At 36.5% G+C, this 14,448-nt stretch overlaps 1 protein-coding gene across 5 annotated transcripts in view; it reads left to right on the top strand.

The window, feature by feature from the left end:
• Positions 1-14,448, top strand: part of RASA2 (RAS p21 protein activator 2) — a 143,780-nt gene that overhangs the window by 27,429 nt on the left and 101,903 nt on the right. For all 5 annotated transcript variants that reach the window (XM_082712385.1, XM_082712382.1, XM_082712383.1 and 2 more), the window contains exon 3: positions 3,963-4,066. In XM_082712385.1, coding sequence (XP_082568511.1) covers positions 3,963-4,066 — 104 coding nt within the window. The remainder of the gene's footprint in view (positions 1-3,962; positions 4,067-14,448) is intronic.

A 14,448-nucleotide genomic window follows, 5' to 3' on the forward strand; every position in this document is an offset into this window, starting at 1 on the left:
TTAGCTTTTTCTTTTTTAAACCCTTGCTTTTCTAGATATTTGTGTTGGGAAAAGATAGTGAAAATAATAATCCTTACCCATCTTAAGTTATTTTTTTAGATACTTAGCAACTTGGAAGATTTAAGGTTAATCATGGTTATCTTAGGTTATAGTTAGATAGGTGCTCCTTGGATTCTCGGTTTCCCCTAGCACTTTTCCTTGCAGAATAAGGTGAAAGAGTATGCCTTGCTAACCTGGCTTTCATGTCAGTGTTTTCTTCCCTTAATGCGATAAGCTGTCAAGTCAAGAGTCAGTAGATACCATTTAGATGTTTATGGGTTCTGGATATTACAGTTTTTATAGGTAGTCCGGATATAGAGTTTTCATAATGGGTAAGGAAGGGTAACATATGGGATCTATAGTTTTAAATTTTTACCTCAAATTCTTTTAAAAAGTGAGTGGTATATAAACAAACTGAGAAACAGCAATACTGCTTATGCCCAGTGCTTTTCTTCCCCATGCCAGGAATTTCCTTAGGAGTCATATGCATGATCATATGTCAGTGATAGCAATATAGAATGTTGTTTTTAAAGCTGTATAAGTCTTGTCATTGCTCCTTACCAGTCTACTGAAAAGTTTTCTTCAGGGGAGTTGATCAGTTAATTAATAATTATTTAAAGATGTGGGCACCCAGTTGTGGGGGAATAGGTTGTCCACATTGTGGTGATGTAGTGATCCAGATGACTTAGTGAATAATTCTGTAGTGTTCTCACTTGGTTTTAGAATCTGTTTTTAAAATAATATTTGAGGGGCACCTTGGTGGCTCAATGGGTTAAAGCCTCTGTCTTCGGCTCAGATTGTGGTCCCGGGGTTCTGGGATCGAGCCCTGTGTTGGGCTCTCTGCTTAGAGGGGAGCCTGCTTCCCCCACTCTCTCTCTGCCTGCCTCTCTGCCTACTTGTGATCTCTATCAAATAAATAGAAAAAATAAAATAAAATATTATTTGAAGCATATCTGGGTGGTAGTCAGTTAGGTGTCAGACTCTTGGTTTTGGATCAGGTTGTGGCCTTAGAGTGGTAAGATGGAGCCCAGTGGCCGGCTCCATGCTCAGCCTGGAGTCTGCTTAACACCATCTTTCCCTCTCCCTCTGCCTCTCCCAAATAAATAAATAAGTTTAAAAAAAATAATATGTGAATATGTACATGTGCTATATAAAGGAAATTCTCTATTTTCTAATTGTTTATAAAATGATGCAAAGGAGAAAAATACTTAAACATGCCATGTCTTTGCTTAATAGTTGTTTTTATGTTAATATTTATGTTGAGATTAGTTAGGGGTCTCTGGTTATTTTGATAGATCAACTTTTTTTTAAAGGTTTTATTTATTTATTTATTAGAGTGCACGTGGGAAGAGAGTTGGGGAGAGAATCTGGAATAGATTCCGTGCTGATTATGGAGCGAGGAGCCCTGTGCTTGGGCTCTATCCTTTGACCCTAGATCGTGACCTGAGCCAAAACTGAGAGTCGTGGGATGCTTAACCCGCTCAGTCACTCAAGTGCCCCATTGACTGACCAGCTTTTCAAAGTTTATTTTGATTACATTTGAAGTAAAAAATACATTGACAAGAGTTGATCAGGCATTAGAAACAACTAAAAAGCTCTGTCAACTGTTTTCTGGACAAGATTAGAAATAACTTCTGAAGGATATTTTTCTTTGCATTTCAGCTTGTTTTTAAGTTGAGACATCCTAAAGAGATTGCATTTTATGGTGACATTTTCAAAGTATCCTTTAGTTCTTTAAAAATTCTCAGGAAAAAGGTGCTGTTAACAAAAGATGTTTACTACCACTTTAGAGATTCATGTCTTCATAGAATCTAAACATCAAAGTACATTCTTAAACATCTAAAAATGACTTGTTTCATAGGAAAAAATCTTAGCTTGGGCATAGGCAAGAATTTCTTAACTCTGGATATAGAAATCACTAGTCATAAAAGAGGAAAATTGATAAACTGGATTTCCTCAGAATCAGAGCCTTTTGCTCTTCAACAGACACTGTCAAGAAAATGGAAACAGCAAGACACAGCTAGGAGAAAATATTCTGGACAAAGGACTTGCATATAAAATTTATTTAAAAACAAAAATAAAACCAATAAGAAGAAAGATAGCCAATTTTAAAAAGTGGCAGGAAAAATGAACAGATATTTCCCAAAAGAATATATATACAAATGACCAGCAAGCACATGAAAAAATATTCATCTTCATCAGTCATCAAGGAAATGCAGTTTAAAATCATTTCTGTCATTATAGATTCTTGAACATAATGTATCGTGATCGAAATCAGATCACTGGTTCCTGTGACAGTAGAGAGGTGATTTCACAAGGGAACTGTCTGGGGAGATGTTCTTTATCTTGATTGGAGTAGAGATTACACAAATGTAAAAATTTATATCACATTGAGTAAAATGGCTAATTTTAAAGACTTTCAGTAGCAGAAGTTGACGATGATATGGAATAATTGCAGCTCTCCTGCACTGCTGGTAAAAGCATAAATGGTACACATTTGTTTGGTGTACAAATGTTGGAAAACAGTTCGACAGTTTCTTATAAATTAAAAATTCACCTACCTTTTATTTTTTAAAGATGTTGTTTATTTGAGAGAGCGAGAGAAAGAGCACTAGCAGGGTGAGGGGTGGGGGCGGCAGAGGGAGAAGCAGGCTCTCTGCTGAGCAGGGAGCCTCACCTGGGACTCTGGGTTCGTGACTGAGCTGAACGCAGACACTGAACCAGTGTCACCTGACACTGTCGTCTGAACCACCCAGGCGTCCCTCACCTACCTTTTAACTTAGCAATTCTACTCTTTTAGTTATCTACCCAAAAGAATTGAAAACATATATTCAGAAAAAGCCTTGTATAAATCTATTTATAGCAACTTTATATTTAATACCTCAAACCAGAAACATGACTACTAGGAGAAGAGATTGTAGAATATTCATGAATAGAATGTTATGCAGCAGTTAAAACAAATTAACTATTTATATACACAACAAAATGGAAAAGTCTCACGGTTGTTAAGCTGAGTAAAGAAGCTAGGCACAAGAGTACCTACTATTAAAGAGATCTATATAGTAGAAATGAGATCGCTAGTTGCCTATGGCAGGCATGGCAGGGTAACTTTAGAGTAGTATAAGGGAACTTTATGGGGGATAGAACTGTTACTATATCTTGATTGGGATAGAAGCAACACAGGCTTATAAATTTATCAAATCGTTAAACTCGGTACTTCATTTTTTTAATGATTTTATTTATTTATTTTAGAGAGCACACACATGAGTAAGCAAGGGGAGAGGCAAAGGCAGAGAGATTCTCAAGTAGGCTCCACACCCAGCTCCTAAGCCTGATGCAGACTGATCTCATGACCTGGAGATCATGATGTGAGCATAAACCAAGACTGATGCTCAACTGACTGAGCTACCCAGGCACCCCAGTCATTTAAATTAGATTTTATTGCATGTATTTTATTCCTTAATAAAGTTGATTTAAAAAAAAAAAAAACAACCTGTGTTTTTAAGACTTGTTTTAATTTCTTAAAAATATTTTAAAATAATACTTTATATAACATTACCCATTTGTGTTATATATTATTGGGATTAATGTAGCTATACGTATTTCTGAGATGGTGATGGTGTGAATGACACTGTTCTGAGCTCTCATTTGTGTCCACTTTAGGTGAATATGACCCCAGGTAATAATTGGTCTTCTGTACTTAGGACTCCTGAAAAACTGTTCAGAGCTTAACTTGGCAGTTGAGGTCCTCTCAGAGTTCACCTTAGTTTGTACAGGATTTAGTTGAAACAGCCTAGAGAATAATTGTGGAGCTTTTGAAACTTTTCTCTATGGTGTTTTAGTCTGTGATTTATTTCATTGAAAATACTTTATGAAGAAACTGTCAGATTTAAAATTAATGAGCTTTCTTCTTTTCTCTCTAGCCCATTTTTCAGTGAAGAATTTTACTTTGAGATTCCAAGAACTTTCCAGTATTTGTCTTTCTATGTTTATGATAAGAATGTTTTACAAAGAGATCTTCGTATAGGTATGTACTATTCACAATTATCTTTAATCACAGCACTGGTGTTTATATTCATTTTTTCACTAAGTATAAAGTGTTGAAAACAGAATAGTACATGCTCAACATTTCTGATCCTTTTCTCTAGTGTTCAAGTTCATTTGTGAATCTTATTTTTAATTTGTATGCTCAGATGCAGTAACACTTTTGAAGTGTCTTGACTGATCTCTCCCGGCCCCCCATCATGGTGTCATATTCATATGTTTCCAAAATTTCCTGATGGGGAATTTTCCATAGTACTCTTTACTCTTGTTCATTACTTTGTTGTTTAATATCTGGACTCTCTAGTTGAACACGATATTTATGAAGGTAGAGATTATTGCTCACAGAGTGCCGTACATTTAATAGATGTTTGGTAAGTATTTGCTGAATGCTTCAAAGAGTGTTTTTACCAAAGATCACAGTGTTTGATCCCCCAAAGAACATTTATTTTTTAAGGTTTTCTGATCGAAGTAATAAATCGCTTTAATCTAGACATGTGTTCTTCTCTCTGGCTGTGTTGGTGACCATTAACTCTGTTTCTTAAATAACTGTCTAAGACTGGGATGTGATCTGTGGGCGTGTAGTAGAACAAAGGGAAATGGACATGTATGTGTCACATTCATGGTCTTGCTCCAGTGTCTAGATTTTAATAAAATGTGGTAGAAGTCTATAATTTACTTGCCTTATCCTCTCACTTTTTAGTATCATGAATTTTGTCATCTCTATCTCTCTCTCTCCTGATTTGAAATATATTTAGGTCTTCCACAGTTTAAATGATTAAGCTTTATTTGACTTTGTCCTCTTAACTACCACCTAATTTGTTTCCGCTTTTGCTCCTGAACTCCTTAAGAAGTAGTTTGTTTCCTTCTTCTGCTTACTGCTTCTTTCTTTTTAAATTATCGAAATCTTGCTTATACATTTTTCTGACAAGCCTTTTTTAGTTTGTCAGAATCATTTTATTTTATTTTATTTTTTAAGTATTTTATTTGTTTATTTGATAGACAGAGATCACAAGCAGGCAGAGAGGGAAGCAGAAGGGACAAGGGAAGAAGGCTCCCAGCTGAGCAGAGAGCCTGATGCTGGGCTCAATCCCAGAACCCTGGGATCCTGACCTGAGCAGAAGTCATAGGCCTTAACCCACTGAGCCACCCAGGCGCCCCTGTCAGAATCATTTTTGAGGAAATCAAATAACCTTTAAAACAGTATATATTTTTTTAATTCTTAAACTACTAGAAGTTCTTAGTGACTAGTAGTGACTGTGCACAGAAATAACTACAGTTAATAATTTTTGTATTTCTTTCCATTCTTTATCATTTATATTATTACATTGTACTATTCAGTCTTTTTTCATCTAATCATCCTATTCCCCAGTCATAGTAGTTTTAAAAAATATTTGTTAAATAATAGCCTTTGAAAAGAAATGTATTATTTGAGCTACTTCTTTGTTGGTGAACAATTATGTTTTGAGATTTTTGGTACTCTTAATGGTGTTGCTATGAACATCCTTCTTGCATACACTTTTGCATGTCTCTTTTTCTTAGAATAAATTCCTAGAAGTAAAAATACTGAGTTAAAGGGTATGAATAATTTTTAACATTTCTTCTCTAATTTTTATGTTGGCCCCCCAGAAATACTTTGCTAATTTAAATTCCTCCCAAACATGAAAAGGGCATAACCATTTTGCCATACCCTGATTATTCTTGGATGTTAGCATTGAAAAATTTTTTTTGCAATTTGATAGGTGAAAAATAGTATTTTCTAACTTGTCTTTTTCTGATTATCAGTGAACTTGAGGAATTTTTTCATATGTTTATTAGTCTTTTACATTTTTCTTCTATGAACTAGTTTTTCATTCTTATGTCCATTTTTCATTTGGGTAGATTTTGTTGTATTGCATACTTATTTGTTGAATATGTTAACTTTTCTCAGCTGTATACATAACAAGTATTTTTTCTTTGTCACAAAAGGTATTTTTGGTAGTGTTGAATCTTTATCAGCCTCTCTGTCAATTTTGACTCTTTTGATTGCTTATTCAACTTGTTGAAAGCCAAGGAAAATACAATTTAATAACTTTGTATTTTCCTAGTTCTATTTCTTCTTTTGACATTTTATTTATATGCAGACTCTTGTCTCTTTAGAAAACCCTCAATTATGAATCACCCCTGAGGCCCCATCCTCAAGTCAATTAAACAACCATTTACAAACACTTCTGTGTGGCATATAAAGGATGGGAATACTAAAATGAATAAGACTCACGTTATTCCCAGGCTATCAAAGAGGCACACTTATACTGTAATTCTGATCTGTTATAATTGCATCTGTGCTAGAGGTCTGAACAGTACTTGGGAGCACAGAGAACAGGTAATCTTGTTTGGTGGTGGATTAACAGACTACTTATCCTTAGGAAAAGGAAGAAATTTCCAGGGAAAAGGGATTAGCAGAATTAGAGGAGAAAAACGGTGGTGGTGTATCTGCTGGAATATATAATATTACTTAGGAAGAGGGCAGTAGAACTGAAGCAGGGAATATAAACTGGAGACAATTTGTGATGGACCCTAAAGGTTGTCTAAGGACAGTAGGGCTGAGCCTTTTAAGAATGAGAAACCTCTTAAAATTTATATGTAACTACATATACATGAATAGTTTTGTGGTTTAACAAGTTCTGTGTCATACAATGGTGACTGCCAAAGTCCAAACTCAGTGTCTGTAGATAAGGTATGTCAAATGTATATATTTGTAATTATATATAACTATATATATTCTTTTAAACTATATATACATACACTTATGTATGTAATCTGTAGTTTATGGTTGAGAGAGATTAGAGTCAGGGAGGATATTATCAAATGAGATGCAAAGGGCAATAGCAGTTTGAATGCAAATGAAGGAATATACTTCAGTGGAGGAGCTGCAGGTATGCTTTAGGGACTAAGAAGGGGAAGGAGAAAGGAAAGAGTTAAAAATAGTCTTGTTTCTATGGCTGTCATTAACTGGGATAAAAAAAAAATAACACAGGACCATTCAGCTTTGAGTGGGGGGTGAGAAGAGGAGAGGATGACTTTGATTCCAAACAAGTTAAACTTGTATTACCTGGGGAACATCTTGGTGGACATGTTGGTTGACTGTTGGAAATACAGATCTGAGGCTTAGAGAGAAGAGCAGGAGAGGTGAATTTGAGAGTCGTCAGCATTAAGTGATACTTGAAACCTCTGCTGGAATGAATGAAATTGCCCTGGGAGCAGATAAGGAAAATGAGGCTTCATTGAAGGCTGATAAAGTTTATTAGAAGGGTAGGAAGGGAGGAGAGATTCTTATCTCAGAAGGCCAGGAGATTTTTTGATGTCAACAGCTAGAGAGAGAGAGAGCAGGATAAGGATCGGATAAAGGCTCTTGGTAATTGTGAGCGACCCTTGAGAGTGTGTCTCTCTGATTATCATGTCTTCTTAAGAAAATGTTTTGTAATTTTCATTGTTTGCATATCATGTTATAGACATCAATACAGTATTTGTTGAAAGGCCTTTTGTTGAGATTTATTGTTTTGATTTCCAAAAATTCCCCTGTGCTTTGCTTTTGGTTTTTAAAGTAAAAGTCAGTCGTACTTTAAATAAAAACATTTTTAAGTAAGAATCAATTCTTTTTTAAAAATATTGCATTTATTATTTGAGAGAGAGAAAGAGAGCACAAGAAGGGAGGTGGGGGAAAGGGACAGAGACAGAGAGAGCAGCAGATTCCCTGCTGACCTGAGCTGAAGGCAACTGTTTAACTGACTGAGCCTCTAAGTAAAAATTTGTTTTTTGTGGAGTGGTAGCAGAAAGCCATAATTTGGTGTGAGAACTTTTGTTTGGAAATAAGTTTACTTTCATTAAGAGAGAAAATATCTACATTTAATAGCAGTTTTTTTTCCCCTTTTACACATGGGAAATTCAAAGTAAACTCCATTTGTATGTACCCTTTAAAGTTGAAAAATGGTTTTCATTTATGAATTTTTATGTTTTTGTAGTTTAACATTTTCTTTTGTTATTAACTCATAAAGTTGGGTTGTTGCTTTCTTAAAAAAAAATCTGAGCTATTGAAAATTGGGTTCAATCAATTATTTTTAACTCTTGGTTGCCAAATTGTAGATTAAACAGTGCCGTATTATTTTCTGAAAGTGAAATTTGAACTTGAGAGAACATCTTTCAAACTTAAGAAGATCTGAGAATGTATGCTGGTCAAATATAGTTTTAAATGTTCATCATCATTAGCCATCAGAGAAATTGAAATCAAAACCACACTGAGATACCACCTATACCAGTTAGAAGGGCCAAAATTAACAGGGTAGGAAACAACAAGTGTTGGAGAGGATGTGGAGAAAGGGAACCCTTTTACACTGTTGGTGGGAATGCAGCTTGGTGCAGCCACTTTGGAAAACAGTGTGGAGATTCCTTAAAAGATTAAAAATAGAGCTACCCGGAGCACCTGGGTGGCTCGGTGGGTTGGGCCTCTGCCTTCGGCTCAGGTCATGATCTCAGGGTCCTGGGATCGAGCCCCGCATCGGGCTCCGCATCGGGCTCTCTACTCGGCGGGGAGCCTTCTTCCCCCTCTCTCTCTGCCTGCCTCTCTGCCTACTTGTGATCTCTCTGTCTGTCAAATAAATAAATAAAATTTAAAAAAATATAGAGCTACCCTATGACCCTGCAGTTGCACTACTGGGTATTTACCCCAAAGCTATAGATGTAGTGAAAAGAAGGGCCATATGTACCCCAGTGTTCATAGCAGCAATGTCCACAGTCACCAAACTGCAAAGAACCAAGATGCCCTTCAGAAGATGAATAGATAAAGAAGATCTGGTCCATATATACAATAGAATATTACGGAGCCATCAGAAAGGATGAATACCCAACTTTTGTATCAGCATGGACGGGACTGGAGGAGATTATGCTGAGTGAAATAAGCAGAGAAAGTCAGTTATCATATGGTTTCACTTACTTGTGGAGCATAAGGAATAACATGGAGGATGTTAGGAGAAGGAAAGGAAAAGTGAATTGGGATAAATCAGAGGGGGAGACAAACCATGAGAGACTGAACTCTGAGAAACAAACTGAGGGTTTTGGAGGGAAGGGTGGTGGGGCAATGGGTGAGCCTAGTGGTGGGTGTTAAGGAGGGCATGTAGTGCATGGAGCAGTGGTGTGGTGTATAAACAATGAATCTTGAAACACTGAAAAAAATTAAATAAAATAAAAATATATAGTTTTTAAAAAGATTTTATTTATTTGACAGAGATCACAAGTAGGCAGAGAGGCAGGCAGAGAGAGAAGGGGAAGCAGACTCCCTGCTGAGCAGAAAGCCCGATGGGGGGCTCGATCCCAGGACCCTGAAATCATCACCTGAGTCGAAGGCAGAGGCTTAACCCACTGAGCCACCCAGGTGGCCCCAAAATATATAGTTTTAAGAGCTTGTTTTTAATTTTTTTTTTTAAGATTTTTTATTTATTTCACAGAGAGAGAGAGGTCACAAGTAGGCAGAGAAGCAGGCAGAGACAGAGAGAGGGGGAAGTAGGCTCTCTGCTGAGCAGGGAGCCTGACGTGGGGCTCAATCTCAGGACCCTGGGATCATGACCTGAGCCGAAGGCAGAGGCTTTAACCCACTGAGCCACCCAGGCGCCCCTTGTTTTTAATTTTTAATTGAATAATATATGAATTTTTTTCTTTTTGTTGTGGTATTACAGATAATCCTAATTAATTTTGACTACTGACTCCCTCCCCTTCCTAGAAGTAATAATATGGGGCATAATATTTTATATGAGTCATCTTCATATGCCAGGTAGTTAGTGCAAAAACCCGATTAAATAGATCAGTTAAAAACTTAAGACCTAGGAACTATGCAATAAAAAAGAAAGGAAATGGGGCACCTGTGTGGTTAAGTGGGTTAAGCCTCTGCCTTCGGCTCGGGTCATGGTCCCAGGGTCCCGGGATGGAGCCCTGCACCAGGCTCTCTGCTCAGTGGGGAGCCTGCTTCTCCCTCTCTCTCTGCCTGCCTCTCTGCCTACTTGTGACCTCTTTCTCTTTGTCAAATAAATAATAAAATCTTTAAAAAAAAAAAAAAGATAGGATGTTGCAAAAATACCGAATGACATATTGTCCTTAGGTATAGTGTCTTCTCTTGAAAGAAAAAGAGAAGAGAAAAATTTTATATGTGAATGCATTTCTATTTCCAGTGAGACTAATAATGTGAAAATTAAAACATATATTTTACCTTATATGTATTTTCTAGGTATTTTAGTTTAAGAGAGACACACTCTCTCAAATAACCAAACTGTGGTTATCTTAGTAGACTTTGGCAACTTTTTTCTTTACCCTTGGTTCATAACAGTATAAGAGAATAAATTACTGGGATATCAGACCTGAATTCCATTCGTGACTCTCATTTACTAGCTGTGTGACCTTAAAAACGTAGCTTTACCTTCTTAGGCCTGGTTTATCTATAAAATAAAGCTGAGTTTAAGATTGCTCAGGTCTTTTCCAATTCCTTAATTTGTAAATTTTGCTGGCATTTAGCTCTGAAGTTAAACTTAATTGTTTAAAAATTGCCTAAGACCACACTTTCATATCCATTTGCATAGGGTCAGTATCAGTTATCTATTGCTACATAACAAACCATTCCAGTATTTGATGGCTTAATACATCAGCCATTTATTTGGCCATGATCCTGAGGGTTGTCACTTTGGGCTGAGCTCGGCTGGTCTCACCTGGGGTCACCGATGTACAGTTATCTGGGAGATTGACTGGACTGAATGGCCTGCCTCCTGTGTCTCATGGCTGGTACTGGCTATTATCTGGGTCTTCCTTTCCACAAGATATTGGTGTTTTAAGAGGCTGAACCCTACTGCACAGGTGTTTATTAAGATTCTGCTTGCATCACATTTGCTGATGTCCCATTTGGCAAAAGCAAATACATGGTCAAACCCAGAGTCTGTGGTAGAGGGGACCACACAGTGGCATAGACCAAGGAAGTATGGTTTATTGGAGACCATTGATATACTGGACTGCTACCACAGAGAACAAAAGGTATCTACCTAAACTCTGTTCCCGAGTCATCAGAGTTTTGCTGTTGACTGAACTGCTGTTGACTATCTGCCAGACTTTGTCTTCTGGTCCTTTTTTACCCTCTATAGGCAGTCACAGTTGTCTCTGCTTTTATCTGCTCTTTCAGCCATTTCTACTAATGTCCACATAGAACAGGACTGTTAAGATTTGCCAGTTGGTGATCTGTATCAGGATGAAATTTCCAAGGATATGTTGTGTCTAAAAATGGGGCCCAAATATAACACAGCTTTTACAGATGGCAAAAAAATTCTGCTTAGAAGTGGTGCTGGAAAGCTGAGAATACTTTTTTTTTTTTTTTTAACTTAGAGACCAAAAGAGATGGTTTCTGTGCCCACAGTTCCTTCATTTCTTACGGTGTTTCCTCTCCATGTCTTATTTTAAGGAACCAATACAGCATCTGGTGTGTGTATGTGTATGTATTTATGTTCCGTTTAAGCTCTTGCTGTCTGTGAGTTTGTCAGGACAGTGGGGAAATGAAAGAGTACCTTTAAATTGGGTAGTTTGTTCCTGGGAGATTTTGTTGCTGTTGTTGTGTTTGTTTTTTTTGTTTTGTTTGTTTGTTTGTTTTTAGTGGTTGATTTCTTTTTTTTTTTTTTTAAGATTTTATTTATTTATTTGAGAGAGAGAGACAGTGAGAGAGAGCATGAGCGCAGAGAAGGTCAGAGGGAGAAGCAGACTCCCCATGGAGCTGGGAGCCCGATGTGGGATTCGATCCTGGGACTCCGGGATCATGACCTGAGCCGAAAGCAGTCATCGTCCAACCAACTGAGCCACCCAGGCATCCCTAGTGGTTGATTTCATAGCCACTAAATAATGATTTAACTTTGTTCAAAATAGTAAACACTAAACTATCTTTGGGACCATCAGAGGCACAAAATTCAGGCAGCTAATCAGAGAAGGGCTTCCCTCTGAGAAGACAAGAACCATTCAACTCTTTCATGATAGCGAGTACCGTGGATGCATGAGATCTGAAATAGGAGGAAGAAGGTACTTGGCTTCTGGGAATTTTTGCCTATGAACTAAGAGAGTATTCTCTTTTGGGAAAGGCATCTGTGACAGAGAAGATGTATATCCAATGATATGAGTTGTGAGTCATAAATGGAATAGATAGATTCCTACTCTAGGTTTTAGAGGCATGACTGGTGAAGTATACTTTGGGGGAGTCTGGAAATCACATCAACATTTAAAGCACTGTGCCATTGTGATTAGTTGTTGAAATGAGTAAATGAATCAGTCAAACCAGTAAACTTCCACATAAACTTTTTAATTTAATTTTATTATTTTATTTTTTTCTTATTTATTTATTTATTTATTTGACAGAGATCACAAGCAGGCAGAGAAGCAGGCAGGGGTGGGGCAGGCTCCCTGCTGAGCAGAGAGCCCAATGTGGGGCTCATTCCCAGGACCCTGAGACCATGACCTGAGCTGAAGGCAGAGGCTTACCCCACTGAGCCACCTAGGTGCCCCCCAAATAAACTTTTTTAAAAACCCTGTTTTTTAATTTGAGAGCTTGCTTTGGTGATACTTTTAATATCAGCACATATACACACATGTATATTTGCATATATAATCATAAATTATGTATAAATCTAAAAATCCTGAAAATTGTAGGATAGGGCTCTTAACCAGGAATCTGCCAGTTAGTTTCTGGATGGTGAGTAAACTCTTTTAAAATTATGTGCCAGATAACACCTGTGCATTTTTTCTGGGGAGAGAACACAAACAATGCATAGATACCAAGATTCTTTTTTTTTTTTTTTTTTTAAAGATTTTATTTATTTTATTTGACAGAGAGAGAGATCACAAGTAGGCAGAGAGGCAGGCAGAGACAGAGTGGGAAACAGGCTCCCTCCTGAGCATAGAGCCCGATGTGGGGCTCGATCCCAGGACACTGAGATCATGACCTGAGCCGAAGGCAGTGGCTTAATCCACTGAGCCACCCAAGTGCCCCAGATACCAAGATTCTTAATGGGAAAGAACTTCAGCTATGGGATTTATAGATCTATTTCTGTAGGTACATGTGTGAGTATATATGTATCAAACTGTTACACATTGCCTTAATGTTTATACCTGAAGTGAAATCAGTGGTAAATGGAACTGCTTGAACGAATTATATTAATCATGATTTATTGTGATATGAGATATTTAATACTTTGTCATATTCTATATTCTAAGCCATTCCTGGTATTGTATTGGTTTGTCAGGGATTTGATAAAATCTGGAGGTAAAATGTATCAAGAGATTTGTACAATTTGACTCTTAACCAAAATATCTTCAATAGTATAAAGAATATTTTGGTGTTGAGTTAGTACCTAAATTGGCTTTTAGTTTATATTTGGTACTGGAAGAATTTCTGTTTTCCCATCATTTTGTATCTTAAATTTAACCAAACAAAGGCTGAAGTATATTATTTTCATGATGCCGTTTCTTAAAATTTGAATGAATTATAATTCCATATATTCACAAGAAGATTTTGGCCTTTACATTAGATTTCATCCAGTATATTTTAAAGGAAGTTGGAAAGATTTGTGCTTATTGTGAGGCCAGTTTATTAATTTTAAAAATTTTATGTGTTTTAAGCTTTATGTGTTACTAGATCTAGTTTACGATTTTTCAGTTGTTCTCTTTTGGGTTGTATATTAATACAGTTGCCTCTCTAAAAAAAATATTTGTAGCTGTGTATTTTAATGTTTTCCTTAAAATTACATGTATATAGATAATGTTTGTAGTTTGAGTTCCAGGTCATGAAACGAAAGATAAGCTTATCAAAATTTTAATGTGGTTAAATTTTTTTGACAACAATTTTTTAATTGAGGTGTAATTCACTTGCCATAAAACTCACTCTCTTAACATACAATGCACACATCGTATATATTCACAGATTTGGGGAGCCATCACCACTGCCTAATTCCAAAATAGAATTTTAAAGGTTTTTCTGGGTTTGTTTTCTTGTCCTGTCTTTCCTTTCCACTTGATACACAAAAAGTTGGTATATCTTGACAGAAAATTTGTTACTGTCCTAAAAGTTTTCAAATGTGGAACTAAAAGACCAAGATAGAAGAGAAAGGAAATGAAGTATAATTAGGGCCCTTAAAGCAAAAATTCTTATTTTATAGAAGAAAGCGTACTTTGACTTTGACATACATCTTTTTTTGAAGCTTTGGTGTAGAAACTTGAAATAAATTGTCAGTCATATGCAAAATCTATGTCAGTTTCTTAAAACTTGAATTGAGGAAGGAAATGCTTTGTAGCAACATGGCAAATACTTCATTATAATAAGAA

Source organism: Mustela nivalis, assembly GCF_964662115.1.
Source record: "Mustela nivalis genome assembly, chromosome: 1".
Classification (NCBI taxonomy): Eukaryota; Metazoa; Chordata; class Mammalia; order Carnivora; family Mustelidae; genus Mustela; species Mustela nivalis.